Source organism: Carcharodon carcharias, chromosome 22 (genome assembly GCF_017639515.1).
Source record: "Carcharodon carcharias isolate sCarCar2 chromosome 22, sCarCar2.pri, whole genome shotgun sequence".
Classification (NCBI taxonomy): Eukaryota; Metazoa; Chordata; class Chondrichthyes; order Lamniformes; family Lamnidae; genus Carcharodon; species Carcharodon carcharias.
In genome coordinates, this window is record NC_054488.1 from 5,671,595 (window position 1) to 5,687,554 (window position 15,960).

Below are 15,960 nucleotides of genomic sequence, written 5' to 3' on the forward strand. Positions count from 1 at the left end.
CTCACCTTCTCACCTCTAAGCTGACCACCAGCGGTAGCAGAAGATTCCGCCCAATATGTGAGTAAATCTTAATGTTGTGTCTATGGCTAGCTAATCATTTCTCCTATGGTGTTACATTAAATGGAAAATACTCATTGTGTATTCAAAATGTTTGCTTAGACCTAACTGTTGGAAATATCTAACAGCTAGGGCTAAAAGATTTGAATAAATTTGTACTACTGGAATCACTTAGAAACTTGGTGTAACTTACAGCATGAAGTCTTACTGTCAGTATGAGTTAGCTTTTCTCAAATGATTCACAGATATTTTTTAGTTGCAGCTCCAGGAAGTAATATTCAGCCAAAGGTTGAAAAGATGAGGAAGAAGCAATCGCTGTCATTGACGGATTTCTCCCCTGAAGGTGAACTTCCATCTTTGAAAATTATAACTTCATCTTTCGAGGCTACCTCAGGGGTTAGTCATCATAAGGACTTCCTTCGCCGTCTTCCTATTCATCTGGCAAAATGTATACTTGGTGAGGGCTGATTTTGTTTTCAGGTAAAACCTTGGTTGGATTATTTTCTCCATCGGGCTCGGGAAGTGTGTGTGCAGTAAGAAAAACAATAATTGGACAGAATTAACTTTCCATTGCGGACCCACTACATTTTCAAGATGGAGCCCACTGTAACGCAGTACAAACATTGGCTTGCATTTATAAAGACCCCAAAATGCAACTGAGAAAGCTCATGTAGAGATTGGCAATTTAGCCTGCTCGATGTCATCACTGTTGCTGGGTGCCACAGATCCCCTTATAACTGGCATCAGAAAGAAATTACCATCAGGAGAGATGCAATCCTAACGCAGAGGTCCCTATGTCTTTGGGGCAGATTTCTTCGGGGTCAGCAGTGAGTATTGTCAGTTTGCTGCTGACCTCAAAGTCCAGGCTGAAGCCTTTTCCTATGAAGTGACCTTTGCAAACAAAAGCTCACGACTCTGGGGTGAGAAACGCAGTTAACATTCAAGGTGGATATAACTTCTTCAGAACTTCTGAGGTATATTCGACCTGAGACCTTAACTCCATTTCTCTCTCCACAGACACTGCCAGACCTGCTGAGTGTTTCCAGCATTTTCTCTTTTTATTTCAGATCTCCAGCATTTGGAGAATTTTGCTTTTATTTTTGATTGGCCAAACCAGACTTAAACAGCAGCTGGTGTCTAATATTACCAACGCTAACCTCTCAACTGGCTGATTTCATGTAGACCGCCAGTGTTTTTCATTGCTCAAATGTGGTCTTGGTAAAAATGTAAATCAGATTAGGATTTGCCGACAGCAAAAAGCGGAATATATCAACAGAAAAAAAAACTACACACAAAAACTGACTTGTGTCCAAAGAGACTGCAAAATAAGAGCAAAATATTGTGGATGCCGGAAACCTGAATTCAGATTTCCAAATAGACCGTGTTGTCTTTCCCTACATCCCCTCCATTACCCGAATCATCACTGTCTCTGCATGTTCTGCATTGCAGCTGTTGCTTCTGAAGCTGGTGCTGTCGGCCTGAATGACGGTAAAGGGCATCTGGAGGCAACTCTGATGATGACAGACCCATTGCACAGTTGACACCAGTAATTACTTCCCAGCCAATCAGCTAATTTCTGCTTGCGCTGTTACAAAACCCACTTCATTTTCCAGTTTGCTGAACCAGTTTGTTTGACCTCCATCTTGGGCAAAGTAGAGGCCTCAGCGCTCGTTTGAGGAAGAAATTCCTGCTGGAAATGTAGATGTGAACGGAGGGTGCGCCAACACTTCATCGTTGAGGTTCACAATTAAAGAAAGACTGGGTTGGATGTTATCAGGTCCTCTGGAGATGGGCTGCCAAGTGGGAGGGCGGCTAAAATGGGGTGAGAAGTGTAGGGAGGGGGGAGCCTGACATCTTCCCACCACTGTGACTTATTGCCAGCAGTGGGAACCTGGGTGGTACATTGTGGCAATTAAGTGCCCAATTAAGGGTCATTTTCCACCCTCACTGGCATTTTACCAGCACTGGGGAGGGGTGACCACTTCATCTGGCGACTGCCAGTGCCTCCCAGCAGGTGTGGTGGGGGGGTGTGGTGGGGGGGCGGTGTGTGTGTGTGTGTGTGTGTGTGTGGTGGGGGAAGGTTCCCCTTTACGGTCACTCCATGGCCCCCAGAGGGGCCTCCTGGATGGTAATGGCCGCCTCCATGGAATGTGCTCCACCTCCTCCGATCCCTGTGGCTGGCTTCCAACCTCTCTTTCCTCTCCTTCATTACTCAACCTCAGCAGTGACCACCTCTATTAGCGGCACAGCCGCGGCTGCCAAGACGCTGGCCCTCTGGCTCAGCAGCTCTGGTGAGGGGGAGGGCCACTGCCCTCAGTCGGACGGTGGCATCCTGTTAACTGGCTGCCCCTGGTAAGGGCCCTGTGGCCCAGTGGCACAGGGTCAGGTGCAGCTTCTGGTCCGAGTGGCGAGACCTCTTGCTGAAAAATTCGGCTGAAAGTTAAGTTCTCCAGTAGTGGATTCTCCTGGAATAGGAAAGAAAAAATAGATACTAAAAAATCTTTATATTCTGTTTCAAAAATGATAAACACGTATACACATTCATTATTGTAAGTGTATAAGACGTCATAGACAGTTTGCTCACATTGAAACTTGGTTGTAGACATTTTAATTCCCTTCCTTGCTGTTTGCAAGCACCAAAATATTAGTTTAAATCAACCGAGTTCATTTTATATTTCACTGATGCCTCAAAACGTTGGGTGGAATTGTCCAGTCCTATTGGTGGCAGGTTAGGGGGTGGAGGGTGGTGGCGGAGAGGGGCTACAATTTGGCAGGAGGGGCACATATTGCTTTGAGGCCGGTGTGAGAGCACAGCGGGATTATCCGATGGTGTCCGCCATGGCAGAATGCCAATCCCACTGGAGGCCGGTGTGAACCCGATTTGCATCTCGCTGATTGGATGCAAAGTAAGGCCTGACCGGGTTCGTCCCCCAACACCCCCCCGCCACGCCCGATTTACTATTATGTCGGTAGGAAAACCCACCAGCCCAGAACACGCCTGGACAAGCGTGACATGCAGAAGTCGGGACTTGCCGTTAGGGCCTTGCTCAGATCGTGGACATCCGAGGAACAGAAGGTGCTGGAGACCTACAGATGCTGGAACCTGGAGGAACACATGCATCACATGCTGGGTGGATTCTCATGGACATGGCTCCATGGGGGGAGTAATTGGGGCGGGTGGGCAGGGGGGTGTGTGTGGTGGAGGTATGTCCAGGTGAACATGCAAGGGAGGGGTCTGTGGAGTCAATGACAGCCTCCTGGGGAGTGAACTGAGGGTGGTCATGAAAGGAGAGAATGGTGAGTATGAGATGGGGCAGAGGGAGCTGGTAGGGTGGGAGGGTGAGGGTGGGTTAGTAGCGGTAGAAGGGAAGGCAATGATGGCTGTTATGAACTCAGAGGCAGACACAGACCCTGGGAGTGGGAAGGAGGAGGTTGGGGAGGTCATTGTGGATGGGGATGGGATTCTCAGGAAGGTAGGGAATGTATACATTCACCTGGACATCCTGGAATGACAGGGGTTTGGTAAGTGGCAGTGGGGAGGTGGAAAGTGATGCCGGGGGTCGATAATGATGGCGCAAAGGACGGGGGAGCTGATGATATGCTCGAACACAACCATGGTTGTCAAAATCAAAAGTGAGGGGAGCCTCGTAATGGACGGGCACAGGTGCTGCCTGGGAGTGGGTGGAGATGCAGGTCAGCTCAGATGGACAACTGAAAGAGAACCCCAGCAGGCAGCATTGAAAATGCTCAGGACATTAAGATGTGTGATGGATGAAGGCTCCGTGTGTGTGGGAGAGTGACTGCACGAGGTTCCGAAAGTCCCTGTCTCTCTCACACACACTTCTCCCTCCAGAATCACTCATATATTCCAGGTGCGTGCAGCTGAACTGTTAGTTGGGGGTAGATGCAGTGGGAGGACTCACGAACCCTGTAAGTGAAGCTGAAAGACACCATTACATATTAATCAGTAACAGTGAATATATTTTCAGATTATAAAGTGACAAATTGTGTTCACTTGTGCAACCACTTGTGATCAGAAATTCTTAACTTTCCTAGGCCTCCCATTTCTTCTAGGTGCTGCCCTGACATCTGCAGCACGGGTGGAGACAGCTTGTGCAATGGTTGGCCCTGTTGTCTCTGATGACTTTGTGCATCCTCTAGAGAGCCAAGGCCTTGAGGGTCCTGGCTTGCTCTGGCTGTCCTCCTGTGGGCAGCTGTTCCCTCAGCGGTGACAGAGGATGAGGTTGAAGGAGGGGGGGGGTCACAGGAAAAGGGGACTCGGAGGGAGTGGACAACCTCTGAGATTCCTAAGTGGATAACCCAGGTGTCCAGCTGCCACTCCTCCCCCATTTGGGTGCCTGGGGGCCCCGGCCTGACTCCTTGAGGGGAAGGAGCACCTGGTGGGATGTAAGATGCCCCCTTTTCTCTCTTGCATTGCCACTGTGGGAACTCAGCCATGGCTCCTGCGATGGAGTGCAGGTCTGTGTGCATCTCCACTTTCTGTTGGACCAGGGTCTCCATGGCGTCCACCATCCTTCCCATAGAGACCTCCATACCTGCAGATGTGGCCACCACTTCATCAGAGAGCAGGCGGGCACACTCCTCTGACTCGTGTGCCAGTTTGTTGAGGGTTTCCAACAGCTCTGCATGATGTTCCCTCGCCTTCTGCTGACGCTCCAGGATGGGTCAGAAGGCCTAACCCAGAGTTTTGTCATCTGACTCGGACTTCACAGATGCCTCTTCCCCAACCGTTCTCCGAGTGCCGGGGCGCTGGGCTGATCCTGCTTTCTCCTCCTGCTGCAGACACGTGTCCATGTGGTGACCACCAGATTGTGAACCCGAGCCTGCTCTAGATCTAGGACCCACCGAGGTGTGTGACTCTGCGCTGGTGCAGGGTGTGGGTAAGCGCTGTGACGGGTCTTCCAGGCTGCTTATTTCCAGCTCTTCAATGGAGGAGGTGTCCTGTTGGCTGGAGGTGAGGACCTGGATGGAGCTGAGGGACTGTCTGGCTGAGGGTGTCGGTCACTTGGCAGAGCTCCCTGTGAACCCAAGTAGAGATAATTAGTGTATGGCAGCAGAGTCAAAAGCAGGAGAGAGAGGGATGATGTGGTGCAGGTTCCTCCTGTGTGCTCGCAGCCGACCTCACCGCTACCACAGGCATGGTCCATGTCCTCACCAGTCAGCACGATGGCACACTCCCCAAAGTGAGTGAGGGGCCTAATGTGGGCTACTCCACTCCTGGTCTGGGACCTCTCCCTGCTGTTATAAGCCAGCTTCTTTCGCATGAAATCAGACAGAGAGAGTGTGAGCAGGACACATGGCTCTGTGTGGAATGTTTGTGTGGTGAGAGGAGACATGGACAGGATGAGGACATGAGCTCCAGAGGATATGAGCCTGATGGAGATGTGAGGGGGTGTGTGTGAGAGTTAGTGGTGTTGTCCCTAGAGATGTGAGATTCCTGTGGATGTGTGATGGGTTTGTGAGTGTGTGAGTTGAGAGCGATGAGGTGGTTGACTTACCCTGGCGGAACGGGTGAGATCATCCATCCTCTTCCTGCCCTGGGTGGCTGACCTCCTCTGTGCTCCGGTGGTACTGACCGCTGTTGCTCCCACCTCTCAGGCCAGATTGGTGACTGCGGTGGACCTCCTGCATCCCGAGCGTGGGTAGGGGACATTGCAGCGGCCTCCCACTGCATCCAGCGCACGCCCCAGAGAGACGTCACTAAACGTGGGGGCTGCCGTCTGTCACTTGGAGCAGTCCTGGTCTGGAGACACGGAGTCGGCTGCACTCTGGTGCACTTTAAATATGGCGCCCGGAGCGAGGAAGTGCTGAGGTCACAGTGTGGTGGGCAAATCTGAGTCCGCCCGCCAGCGACCCAGAGTGTTTTCCCGTGAACGCATTACTAATGAGGCTGGGGAGGGGCAACTCGGCAAGAAAACCCGCCATCGCGGCCGGCGGGTAAAACAACTTCTTTTCATGCCTGCTACCGCAATTTGTGCAAAACCCGGGACAACTCCACCCATGATGAGTAAATACTCACTACCTCTATCAGCTAGTATCACGTTCTAACAATGTTAGCCTAACTGTAAGATCGTGGGCTGGATTTTCACCTTGGGCCTGCAGGCGAGGGTCCTGACATCATCGCGCCCTTGTGTGGTATTCCAGCCGGTAGGCGCATGCAGAAGTCGGCAATTAAGAGGGATGTTGAGCCCATTAATCGATTAATCAAATAGAACTTTTTCCTGCCTGTCCAGCCTTACGGTTGGTGGGCGGGTGGATAGTCTAAGCAGCCTTTGGATTTTTGAGGATTCTCGGGCAGGGTGAGGTCTCCGATGTTAATTAAAAATAAAGGAAAAATGTTCAGAACCCATTTGCAACATGTCCCTGCTCGTGTGACAGAATCACCATGAGGGGACATGTTTCCCTTTACTTTTTTTAAGACTTCATTGTTAATGTGGAAAATCTTCATCTCCCTGAGGCAGCCCCGTGCCTTCAGGGTTCGTCCTGTGAGCATGACTTTGCGCATGTGCTGATTTCTGTTCTCACCGTCCTCCCCGCAGCAACCCCCCCCCCCACCCCCCCCCAACCCCCAGGCAGCGCTAAGCAGTAATTGGCCGGCCAGCCAGCGTTAAATCGTGGTCAGGGCCCAATCGCGGGTGGCAGACCACTGCGAGGCCACTCCCAGACCCGCCCACCTGCCGAGGGGAAAATTCTCCCCCATTTGTGTGTGAACGACTAATCAAAGAATATTCCTGTTGCACAGTGCAGTTTCAAATATGGAAGTCTGCACCCTTACCCATAACTCACTTAAAACACTGCAAACTACCATAATAAAACTAGAAAATGAGATTCCTGAAGAATAACACCTTTTTTTTTATCTTGGATGTACCTGGAATAGTTTAAGGTGCTTCTTGCTGGTTACTGGCATGTTGTCAAATTGAGAAACCTATTATGACATCGGCTTGTGGCCAAATTTAGGCGTGTGTTGAATAGTTGAGGCAAATAGAATACCAGATTAGTATATGAGGGAAGCAAGAATGGGAGAGTCAGATGAAGTGGGATGGATGGAAGTTCATATAGAGCACGAACACTGGTCAAATGGCCTGTTTCTATGCTTTATATTCAACCTAGTTCCAGGTAAAAACCAGCAACTGCATCTTCCTATAAAGAATGTACTTTCTTCTGTTTATTATTTTTGATGTCAGGCTCCTTCCACGTTTCTAGATATGAACTTCTAATTAGCTGTTATTCTGCCCACTCCCTCAATCGAACACGCTCAACCTCAGTTCCTCCACTGGCCCAACTAAAAGACAGGGCAGTTCCACAACTGAGAGCAAGTAAACTGAATGTTGGTAAAGCTGGATTGGAGCATTATACCTCCTAACACCACCGTGCTCCCATGGTTGTGACAGTCTAATATTATTAGTCACTTATGGGTCATCAGGAAGGGCAGATCTCTATCACTTTTTGTCTTGAAAGCACTGAAATTGAGGTGAACACAGAAGAATAGTATCAGAGACTTATGTCTATATGAAGATAACTATCAGTTACATATGTCAAATTAATTTCCACTAGAATTCATCATAACTCCATTTCTTAATATGGGATTTTTCTCAATTCCAGGCCTATTAAACCTATTTCACAGTTTAAAATCTATGGGAAGTTTAGATCCAGATAAATCAAGAAGCAAATTACTGCGGATGCTGGAAATCTTGAGATAAAGCAGAAAATGTTGGAAATCTTCAGCCGGTCAGGCAGTATCTGTGGAGAGAAGCAGAGTTAACGTTTCGGGTTAATGACCTTTCATAAGAATTATACAGTCTAACTGTATAACGGTTTCTTCTTTAAATATAAAAATCTCTAATGAATTAAACATTTCTTTTCCATTAGGTTTCCTAGATCAAAAATCTCTCAAAAGATGTATGTGTGTGTCACGACACTGGGCCTATTTGGTAAAGGAGATTATCAGGGATAAACTGACCCTTCAGTGCATTTTTGATGAAGTCATCAAGTTACAGGTATCACTAACAGTATTCTTTAGGTATCATCAGGTATATTTAAGATTAAAATCCCTGGCAGCAGGCCATGATGTTGCTTACAGATTTCACTTTATTAAATCAAAACCGGGTTGAGTTTTTACTGCATAAGATGGGAATCAACCTGGTAATATTAAGAAGAATGAGAGATTAATTGAACAAAAATTATATTTCAGTTATTGGTTATGAGGCTTCTTGAGATCATCGAGATGCTTGAGGACCGAACTGGCAGGATCAAGTGAACATTTGGCAGAAATATTTGGAAAAAGTGCAGGAGCAATTTGTACTACTTATTTTATGTGATCAGTAACAAAACACAATTAATTACTTAGTCCAGCATGACTTGAAGAGATTAATTCTGAATTTGGTTTTGAGAAAAGGATTAAAGTGAATTAAAAAAAAGTTTTTGAGTTTTGAACGTTAAAATATTAGAGCTAGAATACTCAGATTGAATCACAGAAAGATTGTGAAATTAAGGTAATTGTGTAGAACATCATTGAAAGCCACTTGACAGATTGACAACCTTGGGGAAAATTTAATTACCATAAAATCTAGTCATGTGGGCAAGCTGTGACGACTTGAGAAATTGAAGCCTGCTTCCTGGATTATCACCCGTCAGCCTCCTTGGCTCCAAGGAAAACAACTCCAGCCTGTGCAATCTCTCCTCATAGCTGCAATTTTCTACATTCTTGTAAATCTCCTTCGCACTCTCTCCAGAGCAATTATGTCCTTGCCGTAATGTGATGACCAGAATTGTGCACAAAAATTCCAGCTGTGGCCTAACCAGCATTTTATACAGTTCCATCATTACATCCCTGCTTTTGTATTCAATACCTCGCCCAATAAAGGAAAGCATTCCATATGCTTTCTCTACCGCCTTACCCCCTGTGGACATGCACTCCAAGGCCTCTCACTTCCTCTACCCCTCCCAATATCCTCCCATTTGTTGTGTATTCCTTAGCTTTGTTTGCCTGCTCCAAATGCATTGATTCACACTTCTTGGATTGAATTCCATCTGCCGCTTTCCTGTCACATATGAAGCATGTGTGGAGCTCAGCCATTTTATTCCCCTATAAGCAGCAAACTCTTTGCAGTTACTACTTCATGAATGTTGGTAGTACATAGTAGGATATATAATGTTATATCTTAAAAATGGAGATGAATGTTTTAAATGAAAATATCCTCGTTTATTTTTGTTTGAGAGGAAAATAATGATCACAGTATTTATGCCATTTTAATGAAGATCATCTCTTTCTGTGCTTTACTAACTTCACACAGTTGCCTTTGATGGCAAAAACGTAAGGTATACAAACCAGCCAAGCACTGAAACTTGCTGTGGGCCCTGAAACCCACTGCGGGAGGGGAGCTGTGTCACATGTGCCTCCGAATGGGAGAATGAAAATGGGGCCGCAAAGATAAAAGATAAAAGCATGCATCCGGCCTCACTTCTTCAGACAAACAATTTTTGTTTTTTTAATTGATGACCTATGCAGAGCTTTTCTTGACACCAAGGAGAATCCCCATTCAGAAAGTTGCTGATGTTTATTGGACTGTGTGCATGCAGTTCTTTCAGAGTTGCGTTTACAACATGCACCTGTTGCATCTTGCCTAAAGATAGTATTTTTTTGCTAAATCTTCCCTACAAAATAAATAGTATGATTTTGGTGCCTTGGAAGCTACTTCCATTTGTAACACCAAATGGAATTAAATAGAACAGAGCTTGAGAATATAATGAGGCCAGAAGTATTTGTTCATCCAATAAGCCAACAAATTATTAAATTCATCTCCTTTTAGCAGAGGTTTGAAGAAAAGAGAATATTGGATAATGGGTTGTAGCATTGTTCATTCACCTCTAGCATCTGGATTTGTATCTAACCTTGAGAAATATGAGCAGGAGTAGACCATTGAACCTGCACTGCTATTCGGTTAGATCATGACTGAATATTTACATCAAGACCACTTTTCTGCCCTATCCCCATAACTCATTGATACCCATGGAACCCAGAATCTACCCATCTCAGTCTCAGGTAAATTAACAAAGCAATTGAAACTCACAGAGTTAGAGAATGCCAAAGATTCGCGACCCTCTGAGTGAAGAAATGTCTCCTCCATTTTAGTCCTAAATGACTGACTTAACCTGAGACTGTGACCCCAATTTCTAGAATCTCCAAACAGTGGGACCAGTCTCTCAGAATCTGCCCTGTCAATCACTAATAATTTTGTGTTTCAATGAAATCACCTCTCAATCTTCTAAACCCCAGAAAAAATAAGCTCAAGCCAACATATTATTCTCTGAGTGAAATGACTAATTTGTGTGCAGTATTGTGCTGTAGATTTGCAATACTGAAGTTTGGTAGCTTAGGCGTTTTACTCTGCATATGGCTGTACCAAGCTTGATTAGGGAATGCTTGGTGCTTACATTGTGCTAGAAGAGGAAAACTGTTTTCCATTTATTTGCATGGACATTCTTCATCTTAATGAGTTGACAATATTTGATATGTTATATAGAGATATGTGGGGGCTTATTTTCAAACCAACATTGCAAATATTTCTAGCCTCATTTACCTGTTTGATTCACAAAACGAGCTTCTTGTCTAAAAGCTATTTCCAAAAAAGAGGCACAAAATCACAATGAAATAGTGATTGTTATGGAGGAATTAGAGTTCCAGAGGATGAACAGTGATGGGTCAAGTGGCCTTTTCTAATCCTCGTTACTGTGTTGTTGATGAGCACTATTTGCACTGATTCTCTTGCAGGATTGTAAGGGTTGTGAACAGCTCCTATCATTCCTCTGCAAGTTTTTTTTTTATCTAGTTGGTAAAAATTGGGGATATTGGTCTGGGGCTTTTTTTCGGAAGTTACCAGAGCATCTCCAGTGGCTAGTTGTATAATTTTCATCAATAATTTTAAAAGGATCAAGTACGAACCTGGAAGGGTTTGGAAATGCACTGAAAGCACATTTCGATTTTTTTGTTAAAAGCAAAATATGTGGATGCTGGAAATTTGAATAAAAGCAGAAAATCTCAACAGATCAACAGATCAGCATCGGTGGAGAGGGAAACAGAGTTAATATTTTGAGTCTGTATAACTCTTCTTCATATTGGACTTGACATGTTGACTCTGTTTCTCTCTCCACAGATGATCCCTGACCTGCTGAGCTTTTCCAGCATTTTCTCGTTTTTTATTCCTTTTTTTTAGGTAAATTTGAAAATCGGCTCTTTTGTGAGAGGCAGCAAAATGTATGTTTTGACACAATTGTCTTTACCATAAAAATGAAAGAAAATAGGTGACAGAACAAAGGTGCAAACCATGGAACACATAAAGAAGGACATGAAACAAAAAGGCCGCAAAGGGAAACATAAAGGGAAAGGAGGAGAGAAAATCATAAAGCAGAAAAGAAAAGAAACAACCTTAGAAGCCTGCGTCAGGCAACTAGAAAATAGAAAAATACACTTAACTAACAAAGCATCCAAGAAGATTGACACAGAAATAGTGCAGGTATTTATGAGAACTGATCTCCAAGCATGTTAACTATCCAATTTTATGTAAATAAGGAGGTTGTACTTTCCACTTAAGCAGGGACTGTGGATTCGTCTCACAGTTAAAGTCATCAAATGGTCACATTTTAGATGCTCTTTCACATTGTCCTAATCCCTTTGCGGGTGTTTAATTATTTAAATGATTCGTGCACTAGGCCTCTGGACTGTGTTAGTCTACAGATAATTCTCATGTTAAAAGACTGAAAAATGGGGAAGTGCCAAAGTTGTGCAGAACTATTTATATTTGTGATTTTTTTTATATATAGAGCAACCTGAGTAGAGCAATAGCAGCCGTTAGAAATTTCCTGCTCCTATGTAAAGCCTCTTCTCCCTCTGAAATGTTTCTTGCTTAAATATAAATGACTCTACCATGTGTTGTGCAGAATCTAAAGCTGAGCTGTTTGTGCTGAAAACTCTAAAGTGTCAAGAAGTCATTTGTGTTTCTGGGAACTGCCCTGACATTTCAATCCTGCCTCGGTCAAAATTGCTTATTGTTGCGTCTAGTAACTCCCACAAGTTTGAAACAATGGCACTTTTGGACTCAGTGTTGGAGCTTCGTTGATTGTGTTTCCCAGGTCACACCATGTGCTGTGGACTGACATATTGTTGCTTGGTTACACTGAATGTAGTGCAATTGCGGGTGCTGTGACACTCTGGGATACTTGAACATATAGTTCCAAAGTCATATTGGAATAATATAACAACCCTCTTACTTTTTAAAACAATATAATTCCTCCATATATCAATATAATTGTTCCAATCATTAACTTTTTATTGGGCTGAATTATCCCCCCCGTTGGGGGTGTGGGGGGTGGGGGGGTGGGAGTGGGGGTTGTGCGGAGTGGGCTGGAGCAAGCGTGAACCTGATCGGTGCCCCCCTATCGAGCACACTCCACCATTTTACATGGGGAGGGGGCGCCAGTTAAGGCCCACCCAGCTTGACACACACCTGGAAGTGTTGAACACTCCCTGTGCGGGTGGGGAGGGGGTGGGGAGGCGGTGGGGGGGTTCCCTGAGTCAGGGTGTGTGCGCGAAGGAGCACAGGAATCTTCCTGAGGTATGGAGGTGCCTCAGGGAGATTAGCTTAGGTTTTGAAAAATGTAATAAAGGTCAAAAAAAATGTTAAGGACATTTCCCCTCATGTGAAACTGTCACATGAGCTGGGACACGTGCATTAATTTTTCCAAACATTTTATTTAATTAATGAACACTTCATGAAACCTCATCCTGCCCGTGGATGAGGTTTCATGAAAAATGTGAAGGCCACCTGGGCTCTTCGCCTGCCCGACAACCTTAAGGTTAGACAGGCAGTGTTCTTAACAACTTTAATTACTTTCTTAATGGCCTTAATAGGCCTTTGACAGTTTGGCAGGTGTGTAGCTGAAGTGGCTGCGCACCCGCCGAACTGACAACCTAAATGATGCGCGTTGACCCGCCTGACGTCACCGTGCATCATGTTACGTGTCAGCGAGCAGGCCCCGCCCCCTGCTCACCAACGGGAAAATTCTTCCCATTATGTCGAAAGAAAATTAACAATCCACTTTCATAATTAAACAACTTAAATGTCTTGCAAAGCTTGTTTTCTTTTCTGCGAAAACATTATTCATGTTATTATGTAGGTGGTAGAATTTTGTGCCTCCATCTCTTGGATTTGATCATTGTTGTTCTGGATGATGAGTTGACATGCTGTACTGGCAATGTTGTGTATGTTGCTCCTGGTGTTGTAGGAGTTGTGCTTGATGTTGTTGATGCTGTGTCTCTTGCTGGTGATATTTATGTTTCACAACTTGTTGCTGATGCTGTTGATGTCTTGGTTAGTGATGTTGGTGGTATTGATGACCTCTTCTGCTTTTCCAGCTCAGGTGTAGGACTTTGTTCCTTTTCATTTGCCTATCAGTTTCAATCAGAATGATGTATGACTTAGAGTCTCAGCTTCACTTTTGTTGGATTCCAGATTTTCATGATTGGATCCTGTACATGTACAGTTTGTCCTTTCAACAGCTCAGACTGGATTTAGCATTTGGATGCGAATGTCACTGATTTTCTCTCTTGTACCAGGGCTACTCCCCTTTTGTAGAAGCATCCACTTGCAGAGTGACAGGTTTCTTTCTGTTGTAGTATGACAGACTTGTCTCCTTACACACCACCACTTTGAGTTTGCTGAAACTCCTATTGTGCGACTTTAACCACTGATACTTAACATCCTCATTCATCAGCACTCCTCAGTTTGCTGTATGTTCTGACATGTGAGGTATGAAATAACTCATGTATTGGTTCAATCAAGGAAACTTCTGAACTCGTTCTGGTCTCTTGGAGCTTCTATCTCCGAGATAGCTGTGACTGTTTCAGGACCTGGCTTAACTCCATCAGGTGCCTACACCATTCCAAAGAGCTGGCTTCTGTCACCTTCACAAGCCTTTTGTTTGCACTTAATTTGATCCCAGCTTTTCTCTCCATGACTTCATGTAGTCATAATCCTTTCCATCCACACTATAGGCCTGAATATCATCGGCTGTGCCGATTGCTCCTTTACACCCACTGTATGTCTCATCTGCTGTCTGCTGGAACACATCCTGGCTCACTTTGAGGCCAAAAGGTAGATGCAGGAGTTTGTACTGACCAAAAGGTGTGCTGAGGAAGATTCCTCATTAAGCTTCACATTCCAGTAGCTATTTCTGGCATCAAGTTTGCTGGAAACTTTGCAACTGATCTATCCCAGTATAGCAGGCCCACCTGTTTCAGTGACATAGAACATAAAGTTAACACCTTTTCCTTTGTGTCTCCCTCTGATTTGGATTGTTTCCAACTGTCGAATCTCAGTTCCATCATGTGCAGTCAGCATGATGTTGCTCAGTTTTAGAGCATCTCTCCTCGGGTAACCATTTTCTTTCACGTCTTCAGGAATGATCTTCTCATTTAGCCTGAGTGGGATGATGTTACTCTGTGCTCTAGTATCAAGCATCAGTTTCAGATTTATGGCCATGAGTTTATTTCTCACCCTCTTCCTGATCTGAAGGGTGGTGTGAATTTCTCTCTGGGAACTGAAGTGTCTAGCCATTTCATGCAGTTGTATGGTTCCTGTGCCTATTGTGTTCTCAAACTCATCGTTAACTTCCAAGGCATGGATGTTTTGGTTTCTTTTCTTTCCCTTCCCATTCCCCCTGTTGCCTCTTGCCTCTGAGAACTCCTTTACCATTTTCTTTCTTAGTTCTGCACATCTTTTCCCAGTGATTGGGCTTCCCACAGGCTCTGCAGTTTGATCTGTACTTCGGACATTTCCTTCTGTCTATGAACTCGTGGTTGTCCACAGCTGTTGCATGTTTTTCCCTCTGTGTGGTGTTCATTCTTTGTTGTTTCACTGCATTAACCCTGCCTCCTTTGTCTTGACTTAAATGAAAGCTAGCTGTTTAGGTCCATGCATGATTCAGAGCTTTTTTTTCTTTCTCTTTGGCAATAATTTGGGTTGATTTTTCTCAATCTAATTCAACATTTATTTAAAATGTTTGGGTGTTACTCACAAAAGCCGGCTGCCACCATATTATGCCTTGTGGCTCCCAGAAGTTTGAAATAAACACACTTTTAGACTCAAATGCTGTATCGAATGTATTTCTCAGATCACACCATGTGCTGGGAACATCATAGATTGGTGCTTGGTACCCTGACCATAGTGCAGTAGTGAGTGATGTAGCACTCTGGATACTTATGTATACATACACATGAACATGTAGTTCCTAAATCATACTGGAGTAATATAACACTCGAATTCCTGATTCCATATCACAGGTTGAGCAGAGATGAAAAAGACTGTAGAATACATTTGAGTGATGATGAGATGACTGGAAAGGACAAAAATCGATAAGTTCAGAGTTTTGTTTGAGAGTGTCACGCATGGCTGCCATATTTAATGACATAAACCTCCTGCTGTGCCCCTTTGTTACAGCACAAGGGCCTTTAATTAGCGTTCAATTGGAAATGATGTTATACATTAGAAACCGCAAACTCTCGTATAATTAACTCCCAGACTAGAATAAAAAGAATTGTTTTATATCCAATATTAAACGCTAAGTGAAAAATCCAGCTGAAATATCTTTTCAGAAATAAAACACCAATTCAGGAGACATCTGACTTTTATTTTCTGGTATTTAACCTTTGTATTTAAAGCAGATAACTTAATTGAGAAGAAGTAGCCCAGCATAAAAAAAGTAGAGGTCTGGACTAAGACGATGAGAATAAAGCAACTTTTTAAACCCTGCAATAATGCAGTTTTCACTCTCACTAGACATTGCTTTGCTAAGGCACAAACCATAATTTGTTTTCGAAACAGTAAG

The 15,960-nt window shown here is 44.6% G+C and overlaps 1 protein-coding gene across 1 annotated transcript in view; it reads left to right on the plus strand.

Moving 5' to 3' along the window:
• Positions 1-15,960, plus strand: part of fbxw10 (F-box and WD repeat domain containing 10) — a 63,169-nt gene that overhangs the window by 14,283 nt on the left and 32,926 nt on the right. Inside the window, exons 3-5 of the mRNA XM_041217429.1 lie at positions 314-514; positions 7,948-8,075; positions 11,373-11,591. Of these exons, the coding sequence (XP_041073363.1) occupies positions 314-514; positions 7,948-8,075; positions 11,373-11,591 (548 nt within the window). The remainder of the gene's footprint in view (positions 1-313; positions 515-7,947; positions 8,076-11,372; positions 11,592-15,960) is intronic.